Source organism: Rhincodon typus, chromosome 5 (assembly GCF_021869965.1).
Source record: "Rhincodon typus isolate 14 chromosome 5, sRhiTyp1.1, whole genome shotgun sequence".
In the NCBI taxonomy this organism is placed as follows: Eukaryota; Metazoa; Chordata; class Chondrichthyes; order Orectolobiformes; family Rhincodontidae; genus Rhincodon; species Rhincodon typus.
Window position 1 is genome coordinate 10,995,891 of NC_063336.1, and position 13,341 is coordinate 11,009,231.

General features: G+C 39.9%; 1 protein-coding gene across 1 annotated transcript in view; it reads right to left on the reverse strand.

The window, feature by feature from the left end:
- Nucleotides 1-13,341, reverse strand: part of kif6 (kinesin family member 6) — a 504,857-nt gene that overhangs the window by 334,792 nt on the left and 156,724 nt on the right. Inside the window, exon 11 of the mRNA XM_048596661.1 lies at nucleotides 8,638-8,853. Within this exon, the coding sequence (XP_048452618.1) occupies nucleotides 8,638-8,853 (216 nt within the window). The remainder of the gene's footprint in view (nucleotides 1-8,637; nucleotides 8,854-13,341) is intronic.

The following is a 13,341-nucleotide window of genomic DNA, read 5'->3' on the forward strand; positions in this document are numbered from 1 at the left end:
TTGCAGATGACGCAAAAATAGGTGGGACGTCAAATGGTGCTTTAACACAAACAGATTAGGGAATCTAGAATTTTCTACTGTTGAGGGCTGTAGAGGTTGGGTTGTTAAGTACATGCAAGGTTGATACCAACAGATTTTTAATCAGTAAGGGAATCAAGGGTTATTGGGAAAGGCAGGAAAGTGGAGTTGAGAATTATCAGATCAGTCATGATTCCAATGAATGGTGGAGCAGACTCGATAAGCTGAATGGCCTACTTCTGCTCTTACATCTGATTATCCCATGAGCCATTGACTAGTTCTAAGGAAGGGTCACCGCACCCAAAACATTAACTCTGGCTTTTCTTCATAGATGCTGCCAGGCCTGCTGAGCTTTTCCAGCAACGTAAGGTCTTGTTCCAGATTTACAGCATCCGCAGTTCTTTCGGTTTTTACAACGCATAGCATGCACGTAGTTAAATCTACCTGAAACTGAAGACAGACAGAATCTTTGAAAAATGCAAAGATAGCAGGAAAGACCCAAACAAGGTCTTAGAGGGCTAAAAGGAGCATGAAATGTCCTTGGCAAACAGGATTAAATAGTATCCTAAGGTGTTTTATACATTTATTAGAAGCAAGAGATTAGCTTGGGAAAGGGTAGGGGCACTCAAGGATAAAGGAGGGGATTTATGAAGCCAAAGAAAGTAGGTGAGTGTCAGGAGGGATATGTTGATATCCTAGGGCATGTCATTCTTTTTCCAGGCTAGAAATGGCAATTACTAGGGCACATACGTTTAAGGGAAAAGCGGTTATGTTTAAAGGAGATGTGACAGGCAAGTTTTTTTACACAGAGGGGGTAAATGCCTGGAATGCGCTGCCAGAAGAGGTGGTGGAGGCAGATACAACAGCAACATTTAAGAGAATTTGACAGATATATGAATTGACAAGAAATACAGGGATGTGGGTCACATAGAGGCAAAGGATTTTAGTTTCGAAAGGCATCATTTACTGGCACAGTCATTGCCGGCAGAAGAGCCTGCTCCTGTGCTGTATTGTTCTTTGTTATTGTTTGGTGTGCGAACCTGAAGTCGACAGAAATCAAGGTTACAGCATTCCGTTGGATAAAATTCTATCTAACACAAAATGAGTTTTGTCAAGGTTGTTTGAAATCAATCAAACCCAGGACATCAATGTAGAAGTTCCCCAGAGTAGTATCTGAGTCACAACTATTTTCAGTTGCTTCAGCAATAACTTTCCCTCCATCATTAGGTCAGAAGTGGAGATTTTTGCTCTTGGTTGTAAAGTGACAATATTATTTGCAATTCCTCCAATACAAGTACAAGGTAACAGAACCTATTTTTGCAATCCTTCTAAAGTAGGATAGGGATTATAGACTTAGGCAGTGTCCATAGCAAGGTGAGCATCTTCTTCCATTATTTTGAAGACCAAAATATCTCAAAACTGTCAGATGCACTGATACTTTGATTAAGCGTAGCACATGTTTCAGGACTAATTTGCTTTCCTTTTTAAATTTGAGAAGAATACCAATTTGAGACTCTGTAAATCATTGTTTTGCTGAAATGAAACTTTGGACTGCACTCTATATTCATTCACATGACTCCAGAAAACTCATGTGCTCTCTTATTTTGCAAATTGTAGACAAAAACAAGAAAGCAGCTGGAGGTTTTGGCAAATATATTTCATGACATTTCAGCATACAACCATCATAAATCAGTTACATGTAAACTTTAACAGGAAACAAATGCCACTTAAGACAAGTTTTAGACCACAACCTATAAAGAAATTCCAAGTCGATGCCTCACTAAAATTGCAACACCTATATGTTTCTCCAAAATTTGGGAGCCAATTCATTATTTGTCAGTGCGAGTGCAAACAGCAAAAATAAAACTATTTTTTATTGGGGATTTTAATCCACTGTGTCTTTTCATAGTATGGTATAAGATGGTTGTTCTAGAAACCAGCCTGTAATATCACTATTATTAATATCAATTTTTAGTCCCAGCCCTTTCTGAACTTTGCAAAAAAATTGCTCTAATATTTTCCAGGTCTTCTGGAAAAAAATCCTATCTCTTCCAAAGAACTGTTGTCTTGGATGAGTCCCATATCCTAGAAATCATTAAAGCGCTTGAATTTGTGACTTGGCATTCCTCTCTAAAAAGACCCAATTGCTTGCAACTTGCCTGTGCAAGTAGTATCCTATCTACACTTGACAATGTTAACACTGGGATTTGAAGAACTTCAGATTCAAATGACACTTATTACAGCTTTGCGAATGCATTGAAAGGTATTCAGTCAAATTTTGCCTTACTGTTTTCTTTTCAGAACGTCCAATAATTTTTAACCTATTTTGTTAGCATAACGTTCAGACAATTGTTGGCCATTTCTCCTTAATTCATTCAATAAATCTCTGCACTATTCTGTTTAGTTTGAGCAGTAGAGATACAGACTTTAAGCATGTTCAAAAACCAAGTTGGATGTTACCAGCTTGTAGATTTGAGACAATAAAGGTTCACATTCTCTTTCCTTCAGCAGACTAAATGGGGATGAATAGTCTGCAGTGACAGGATGGTCAATGATCCTACAATGTAGCCTTTTTAAAACTTCAGGTGCAACATCCAGACAACAGTTCTCAAAGCAGAAAATGCCCTTCAAGAGGGAAGGAAACGAAAGGTTAAATGAAGACAGGGAGGCTATTGCCCAAGTTGGATCAGAAACAAAACCGACAAAGGGACTGAATGGTCCTTTTTCCTTATCCTGTGATTTGAATCATAATAACAAGAGATTTATGAGAATATGGGGCTGTACAATGGATAATAAAAGCAAATGAAAGAAAATAGAGACAGCTGTAGCCATGAAATGTGCTATACTAGTTACTATCAGTCATATCACTAGACTGGGTTTCTGACCACTATAGCCACAGCATGTACTGTATTTGTCACAGACAATCTTTTGCATATTGGGATCAGAATCTCTAAGGCAGAATCAGGATGGCAAAGATCTGATTAAACCACAGATTTGTCTGGACTAAAACACCAAAGTTGGGAAACAGAGATCTGAAGAACACTGAATATTCAGTGCCTTTTACATTTTGACACAATTACAATCCTGCTCGATAAAGTTGGGACAGGGAGAAAACACGGTGTAACTTTGTAACAACGAACTTCAAAGAATCCCTACAGGGCAGAAACAGGCCCTTCGGCCCAACAAGTCCACACCGACCCTCAGAGCATCCCACCCAGATCCATCCCCCTAAACCCACCAAATGTACACATCCCTGAACAATTTAGCATGGCCGGTCCACCTAACTTGCACATCTTTGGATTGTGGGAGGAAACTGGAGCACCCAGAGGAAACCCACGCAGACATGGGGAGAATGTGCAAACTCCACACAGACAGTCACCTGAGGGTGGAATTGAACCCAGGTCCTTGGCGCCATGAGGCAGCAGTGCTAACCACTCAGCCACCGTGCTGCTGAAGATAAGCTACTTTGTTCAAAGTAGCTTATCCTTCCTCAATAACTATACTTTCTTCATAAGACAGTCCATTATTTCTCTCTTAAAACAAGCTATTGCTCCTTTATTGTGCACCTTTGAGGTTCGCAACATATCTACTATAATCCACCTTTACTACCTTTTTTTATTGTAACAATTGACTAATCTATATTCGGTGTCCCATGGTGTAATTTCTGGAAATGTAAACTATTTCATTACAGGCTTAGCCTCAAAAGGTAATTACAACTGGATTTTAAAAGCTTTAAATTGACCAAATTACTTTTCACTGTTAGTATTTAGATATGATATTTGGGTTGCTAATTTGCTAATGGGGGAACTACTACAACTGTTTATTCATGTCTGGCACAAAAGCAAAATGGGCAAGAGGACCAATCCATGGCTTACAAAGGAAATTAGAGATAGTATCCTATCCAAGGAAGAAGCATACAAATTGGCCAAGAAAAACAATATGTCTGAGGATTTGGAGCAGTTCAGAATTCAGCAAAGAAGGATCAAGGGATTGAGTAAGAAGGGGAAAATATAGTACAAAATTAAGCTTGCAGGGAACATAAAGACTGACACTAAGAGTTCCTATAGATATGTGAAGAGAAAGAGATTGGTGAAGACAAATGCAGGTCCCCTACAGACAGAAACGGGGTAATGTATAACAGGGGACAAAGAAATGGCTGAGCAACTGAATACATACTTTGGTTCTGTCTTCACAAATCAGATTTGAGAAACGTTGGAGAATGCAAGACTTAGTGAGACAGAAGAATTGAGGGAGATCGATATCAGTAGAGAAATGGTGCTGGGAAAATTCATGGGATTGAAGGCGGATAAATCCCCAGAGCCTGATAATCTACATCCCAGAGTACTTAAAGAAGTGGCTCTTAAAGAAATAGTGGATGCATTGGTGGCCATCTTCCAGGATTCTATAGACTCTGGAACAGTCCCTGCAGATTGGAGGGTGGCTAATGTCACTCCAATATTCAAAACGGGAGGTAGAGAGAAAACAGAGAATTACAGACGAGTAAGCCTAAAATTGGTAGTGGGCAAAATTCTTTTACCATTATCAAGAACTTTATAGCGGAGCATTTAGAAAGCAGTGGCAGAATCAGAGAGTCAATATGGATTTATGAAGAAAAAATCCTGCTTGATAAATCTGTTGGAATTCTGTGAAGATGTAACTCGTAGAGCTGACAAGGGAGAGCCAGTCGATGTGGTATATTTGGACTTTCAGAAAGCACTTGACAAAGTCCCGCATAAGAGATTTAAACGCATGGGATTGGGGAAAGTGTATTGAGATGGATCGAAAACTGGTTGGCAGAGAGGAAACAAAGAGTAGGAATTAATGGGTTCTTTACCAATTGACAGGCAGTAACTAGTGGAATGTCACAGGGATCAGTGCTGGGACCCCAGCTATTCACACTATATATTTATGATTTGGTCACTGAAGGTAAGCATGTAGGTGCAGCAGGCGGTAAAGAAGGCAAATGGTATGTTGGCCTTCATTGTGAGAGGTTTCGAGTACAGGAGCAGGGATGTGTTGTTGCAGTTGTACAGGGCCTTGGTGAGACCACATTTGGAATATTCTGTGCAATTTTGGCCTTCGTTTCTGAGGAAGGATGCTCTTGCTCTCAAGGGAGTGCAGCGAAGGTTGACCAGGCTGATTCCAGGCATGGCAGGTCTGACGTATGAGGAGAGATTGACTAATTTGGGATTGTTTTCACTGGAGTTCAGACGAATGAGAGGGGATCTCATAGAAACTTATAAAATTCTAACAGGACTAGACAGGGTAGATGCAGGGAGGATGTTCCCGATGGTGGGTGTGTCCAGAACCAGGGGTCACAGTATGAGGATTCAGGATAGACCATTTAGAATGGAGATGAGGAGACATTTCTTCACCCAAAGAGTGGTGAGCCTGTGGGATTTATTACCACAGGAAGTAGTTGACGCCAAAACATTGAATGTATTTAAGAGGCGGCTGGATGCAGCACTTGGGGCGAATGGGATCAAAGCTAATGGGGAGAAAGCAGGATTAGGCTATTGAGTTGGAGGATCAACATGATTGTGATGAATGGCAGAGCAGGCTCAAAGGGCCAAATGGCCTCCTCCTGCTCCTATCTTCTATGTTTCTATGTTCTCCACATATTGACTCAGCTGTAAAAGGGTGCAACTGGAAGGTGCCAAACACCTGAGTTGGTTATCTGCTACAACTATTTTTATGCATCTGGGAACACCACCACTTACAAGTTCTCCTCCAACTGGCACACTATCTTGACTTGAAGCTACATTGCTGTTCCTTGACTGCCGCTGGATCAAAATCCATAATATATGTGCTGCAGTAATTCAAGAAAGCAATACACAACCATTTCTCAAGGCCATTTACTCATAGGCATAAATATTGGCTTTGCCAGTGATGCACACATACCATGAAAAAAAATTTTTTTAATATCTTTAGAGTCCTATATGCAACCTTATATAGAATGCAGTCAATTTCATGCTAGAAAAATGCACAAATCCAATTTTTTTTAAATCAAGTGGTGATGCCTACTTTGTAATAATGAAGCCTACAAATTTTTACGAAAGCTGAGCAAAGCAGATAATGCAACTTCTTCTGCAATTTATTTTCTTCGCTTTCTAAATGGATCATTCTATACTATGTGATATAACAAGGTGTAGACCCTTCTTCAGGGTCTAGGCCCGAAACGTCAGCCTTCCTGCTCCTCTGATGCTGCTTGGCCTGTTTTGTTCATCCAGCTCTACACCTTGTTATCCCTGATTCTCCAGCATCTGCAGTTCCTACTATCTCTGAAACATTCTATACTATGTAGCAGATACTATACTATGACTGAGCAGACTGTGCACAGACCCAGCTCACAGACTTTTAATAATGCTGCTTATTAGACATCTGCTAGGTAGTGATCGAAATGGTCTTGGGTGATGTACATTGGAATTTATTTTTACTTCCCTGTGACTTTTTCAGCTTGGAAGTGACCGGTAAGTGAACAAATTGCTCAAATGACACACTATCCTTTTCCCCCTTCCAATGCAAATCCTTACTTCTCCACTTTCTCAAACTTCTAATAAGCATTTAAGTTTATTTTATTTGCTATTTCAGGAACCTTTCATACTTCTTTCAATTGAATTTTTCCCCGATAAATTTGTTGCCTTTTGAAAAAGGAATTAAATGAAAAAACCTGCATATCCCAGAGAAAAACGGTGGGAACCGAAATTTAGTAATGACAACAGAACTTCAGTATGACTAAAACACGCACTTTGTCAAAGATTTTCATCTTGCACACATCATAACCATCAGCAAGAAAACCAGTTCAAGGAGAAAGCCAATATTTATACTGCATGGGAGGAAAATGCTGATTAGTGGGCATGAAGGCATTGCTCTCGGGTAAGTACCCATTAATGTTAATTAGCAGTTAACAGACAGCTTTTGCTAAAATTTAACCAAGCAGGTTGATTCAGATTGGCAGGGTACTGCCCCAAGAAATAAACCAGCGAATGGCTGCCACTTATTTTGTTGAGTTAAAACAGTCACAGTATGTGTACATGTTCTTTTTGTCTGCAAAAAGAGTCGTGTACTAACACGAATAGCTTCCAGTAAAAGCAAATGTGCTACATTATGAGCCCGACTGATTATCCTAAACTGGATGTAATTCTTTGCACATTCAGGATTATCCAACAAATACTGTTCAAATATGGAATCTCATCTAAAGTTGGACACTCTGTTGCGCATCTTGCAAATGTTGACTCACTGAGGACAGTCAGTACTTTGCCTGTTCCAAACAGCCAATGGATATGTTGCTTGATAGAATCCACCACATGTCTTTAGGGTGTCACAATAACAATTCAGAACAGTTCAATCCAAGCTTCTGCCTCATGGAGCACACTTCATCCTTCCCTACCCACGTTCACTTTAGCCTGTTGCTTTTAAATGCTTCTTTAAAGCTTTCAGGTCATAGACTCATCGAGTCATACCACACAGAAACAGACCCTCCAGTCCAACTCATTCGTACCGACCAGGCATCCTAATCTGACCTAGTCCCATTCACCAGCATTTGGCCCATATCTCTCTAAACCCTTCGTATTCATTTACCCATCCAGATGGCTTTTAAATGTTGTAATTGAATCCATCTCCACCATTTCCTCTGACAGCGCATTACATATATGCACCACTCAGCATGAAAGTTACCCCTCAGGTATTTTTTAAATCTTTCCCCTCTTACCTTAAACCTATGCTCTCTAGTTTTTGGACTCCACCCACCCTAGAAAAAAGACCTTGGCTATTCACCCTATCCATGCCCCTCATGATTTTATTAGCCTCCAACACTCAAACCCTCCAATCCCAGTGACATCCTTGTAAATCTTATCTGAACCCTCTCAAGTTTAACAACGACCTTCCTCTACAGGTAACGAAAGGACTCAATTGGGTAGATGTACAGAATATCTTTTCACTTATGGTAGGAGTGTGAAACCAGTGGTTACAAATACGACAACCAACAATAAATTACAGGTCCAAGATAATCTTCTTAGTTTGAGGTTGGAATGTGGAACACACTCTCACAGTGAGCGCTGAGTGAATGGCACAGGGATATATAAGGAGAATCTATGGCATTGATATAGAAAGCAATAACAGAATATAATACGATATGGTTAGATGAAGAAGGGTGGGAGGTGGCTTATGTGGGCAGTTTCTGTGCTACACAAATGACACAGCTTAATATTTCTGAGAAAGTATTTCTCTGTACCCAGCTTTGACGTAAAATGCCAAATCAGACTCTCCCTAAAATTGTAATTTTTCCAGCTTTCAAATGAGCATGAGAAACTTAAAGAAGGTAATCAGAAAAATACTCTAACACCCTCTGTTTTAAGTGAATATGCAATCAGGAAAAGCCATCAAAAGCAAGCACCATGAAGAATGTAAGTCTGATCATTCCATTCACCAGAATGAGTGTCACTCCATTGAAAATGTTGGTTCATTAGCAATGTCACGAGCGGTCGATCATCAGTTAGATACCAACAGTAATCTTTTTGTTAGCTGCAATGGAACTTCAGAAAAATGAACATCAAAATGTAGCTATTGTTCAATTTCAAGCAAATGATTAAAATTGCCATTAAATGTTAAGATACTTACCCATTCTCCTGCAACTGAAGGTAGACTCAGATCCTGAGGTGCTTACGTTACTAGAAAATCCTGATTCAGAAAGCTGTCTTGATCCATGACTTGAGTTTAAATTTTTTGAAGACTGGCCACTAGAGGGAGTTATTTTCCCACATTTGGCCGAATTCATTTGATTGATGGCATCTTGTGCCCGCTTCTTCTCTTTCTTTAGCATATTCACAAGAATATCTAAAATAGCTATTCAAGGAAACGAACAGTGAAAAGACACTTTGCTGTACCATTACGGATAATAAGCAAAGGAGAATTTATATTAATAACTCTGCATCTGTTTTCATAGTGTAAGAAGAGGGAACAAAAACCAAAAAAATTTTGGAAAGAAAACAGTTTTAAAAAAATCTTAAATAAATCTCCTGTACTGAATGTATTCCAGCCTAATGTATTAAAACATGAAGTGAACAACTTGAAAATGCTATAGACATCATTTTCTGAAGCTCTCTGGATTTTATAATTGTGCCATTGAATCAGAAAATGTCACTCCCATGAATAATGCAAAAAAAAAGGCCAGGAGAAACCGAAGAACTTCAGGCGTATTAGTTAACTTCGGTTATGGACAAGTTATTGGAATCTATCAGCAGGTTGAGAGTGAAAAAGCATCTTCCTTTAAGAAATCTGTAAGATTCAATTTGATCAGTGCTCATCCTTTAAAACATTAGAGTATACTGGCGCTGTCTGCCCAACATCTCCTCAGTTAGCCTGATGAACCTCTGCTGCATTCCCTCTATGGCAAATTTAACCAAATACGGAACACATTATTTCAAGTATAGTTGAGCTGAAGTTCTACGAAATGTAACCAAGACATTTTTTATTCTAGTGGTCAAAGGTCAGAATACCATTTGTCTATTTAACTGTTAACAGCACCTGGATGCTCACATTTACTGTCTTATGAATCAGAATGGGATGATTTTGGACATCAACACTTCCAAATCTCCCACCATTTAAGTAACATTCTGCACCTTCGTTCTTATCCACACTATATTCCACTGTTACGTTCTTGGCCACTCAGCCTGTCAAAATCCCCTTGAGCTCTTTTGAATGCATCTCGTTTTCAAATGCCCTCTGAAATAGCTAGCAGGTCACTCAAATGTAACACTTACTACAAAGTCTCAAAAAAGAAACGAAACCAGATGAGTTACCTGCCATCGAATTCAGCATCAGAAATGACAATGGCAAAAGTAGCCCTGTCGACCCTGCAAGGCTCTCCTTACTAACACCTGGGAGGTGTCTCACAGACTAGTTGAGTAACAGGCTGACAGAATCATACCTTACAGACAATATCCTGGAAACCACCACCACTGTCCCTGGATATGCCCTGTCCATCGGTAGGTCAGGCCCAGCAGAAGTGGCGGCAGGGTACTGTACAAGCGGGTGGGTGTATCCTGGTAGTTCTCAACATTGACTCCAGACACCATGAAATCTCATGGCTTCAGGTCAACATGGGCAAGGAATCCTCCTGCTGAATAACACGTACTATCCTCCCTTGGCTGATGACTCAGTGCTCCTCTACGTTGAACAATATGTGGAGGAAGCATTAAGGGAAGAAAGGTGCAGAATATTTTCTGGGTGGAGGATTTCAATGTCCACCATGAACAATGGCTGGGCAGCAACACTACTGATCGAGCTGGTAGGGTCCTAGGGGACATAGCCACGAGACCGGGTCTGCGGCAGCTGGTGAGGGAACCAACAAGATCATCTTTACCAATCTGCTGGCTGCAGATGCATCTGTCCATGACAGTATCGGTAAGAGTGGCCACCTTGTGGAGACAAAATCCTGCCTTCACATTGAGAATACCTTCCATCGTGTTATGTGACACTATCAGTGTGTTAAATTAGACAGATTTCAAACAGTTTGAGCAACTCAAGACTGGGTATCGATACGGCGTTATGGACCAACAGCAGCAGGAAAAAATAGACTCCCAAAAAATCTGCAACCTCAAGGATCAGCATATCCTCCACTCGACTGTCACCATCAGGGAATCAAGCCTACATCAACGAAGAGTGAAGGAGCGCAGTTGTGAACTGCAGTGGATAATTAACAACTCACTGGAACAGGAGGGTCCGCAAATATCTTCATCCTGAATGATGGGAGAGCACAGCACATCAGTGCAAAAGACAAGGCTGAAGCATTTGCAATAATGTTCAGCCAGAAGTGCTGAGTCAATGATCTCCAGAAATCCCAAGCACCCTTTATTCACATTGTTTATGAATGATTTGATGACATAGAAAGTCTACATTCAAAATATGTTAATGACACAAAGTTACTCAACACTGTGGGTGTAGATGATAACATAAAATTATAAAGGGATATTGATAGACCAAGTGAATGGGCAGAACTGTGGCAGCTGTATTTCCTTGTAAACAAGTGTGAGGTTATCCATTTTGGATTGAGAAAGGATGGATCAGGATACTTTCGAGATGGTGTGAAGTCAAATTCAGTGGTTATCCAAAGATGGGGTTCAGGTCCATAGATTTTTAAAATGTCACGAATAGGCGCAGAAAGTAATCAAGATGGCTAATAGAATGCTGGCCTTTATGATTGGAGTGTAAGGACACAGAAGTTATGCTGCAGTTATACAAAGTACTGATTAGACCCCACTCAGAGTATTGTGAGCAGATCTGGGTGCCTCACCTTAGGATGGATATCCTGGCCTTGGAAGGAGTACAATGTAGGCTTACAGGAATGATATCTGGACTTCAGGGGTTAAGTTATGAGGAGCGATTACACAAATTCAGCTTGTTTTCTCTAGAATTTAGAAGGTTAAGGGGTGAATCTGATTGAAATCTTTAAGATATTGACAGAAAAAGACGGGATAGATTACAATAAACTATTTCCAATGGTTGGGGATTCTAGAATTAGGGGGTCAAAATCCTGGAAAGCCTCCCTACTGACATTGTGGGTCTACCTGCAGGACATGGACTTCAGTGGTTCAGGAAGGCAGCTCACCACGACCTTTTCCTCGTTCACTATGATCTGCCTGTACTGCTCACAGAAAAAGCTTTTCATTGTACCCAGGCACATGTGACTACAATAAATCAAATCAAATAAAAGCAAATCAAAGGTAACGAGGGACAGGCAATAAATGCTGGCCCAGTCAGCAAGTCATTTTTTATTCCATTTTAATCATCAAAGTTCATTTCTCTTTTCACACTCAGGATTCCCACAGACTGGAGTTATCACAGTTCGGTTAAAAAGTAATGAGAATGAAGCACTCGTTACCCCCTCTTTCCCCCATTTCTCATTTGGAGGGGGGAGGAGGGAGTGCAAAACCTCCTCCTCACCCCCTCCGCCACGGCTATCAGTGAGGAAGGATGAGGAGTGTGGGGCAGCGATAGTCATGACCCACAAGTGAACAAAAAAAAGGGTAACATTTGCAACCTTCTAATCTGCAAGCACCATTCCAGAATCTACACAGTTTTGAAAAGTAATCACAAATGCATCCACTATTGCTACAGCCAAGTCCCTCAATACTCTTGAGATAAACATGATCATTTGTCAACTTTCAGTCTCATTTATTTTTCAAACACCACGCTTTTAATTTCTTTTAGTTCCTCATTCGCAGTACTCCTTTGGATCTCAATTGATGTTGGCAGATGTCTTCTTTGATAAAAGCAGAAACGATGGACCAAAATGGCCTCTCTGTGCTGTAAACTTTCTATTATTCTATGATTCTACGCCTTTGCTTCCTTTCCCTTTTTTTCCAATGATAAGTTCTCCTGCTTCTGCCTGTAATAGATCCACATTTTTCTTTGCTAATCTTTTCCTTTTTACATAACCATAGAAACACACACAATCTATTTTTATATTGCTTGCTAGTTCACATTCATATTGATTCTTGATTTCTTTATAAGTTTCCTGGTCCTCCTTTACTAAATTCCAAAATACTCCCAAAACTCAGGCTTACTACTTTTTTGGCAACTTTATCAGCTTGTTCCTTTGAAGTAATATAATCTTCAACTTCCTTTATTGGCACAGTTGACTCATTTTTCCTATTGGGCTTTTGTGCCTTAAGTGAATGTAATTTTGATGCAAGCCATGGATTAGTTCTTTAAACATGAACATTGTCTGTCCACCATCATACCATTTAAGATATTGACTGAATCCACTACAGCCAATTTGCCTCTCATTCCTATATACTTTCCTTTGTTAGATTCAATATCTCAGTTTTGGATTGAACTGCATTGTTTTTCAAGCATAATAAGATGATTCTATCTCACTATCATTCTTTCCTCAAGGTTATTTTACAGAAAAATTATTCATTAGTGCTTTCTTGTAGCCTCATTCATTCATCAACAAACTAGAAAACTATCTTGCACAGATTCTGTCCTCTACGCATTGGTTCTCATTAGATTTACCCAAGTTTATGTAACTGAAGTCACCCTTGCTTGCTGCATCACCCACGTCACAGCAACCTCTAACTTCCTGATTTACCTTTTCTTCCTCTTTGTTTTTCCTTCCTAAATATCAAGAAACCTTGTATATTCAGACACCAGGCTTGATCACCTGGCAACCACATTTCGGTAATGGCAATTAGGTCACACCCAATTATTTCTATTTGGTTTATAAACTCACTTAGTTTGTTGAAAAAGGGAATTCAGATGGAGTGCCTTTAATTCTGCCTTTCTAATATTATTCTGCATTTTAACTTTATTTGATGCTGC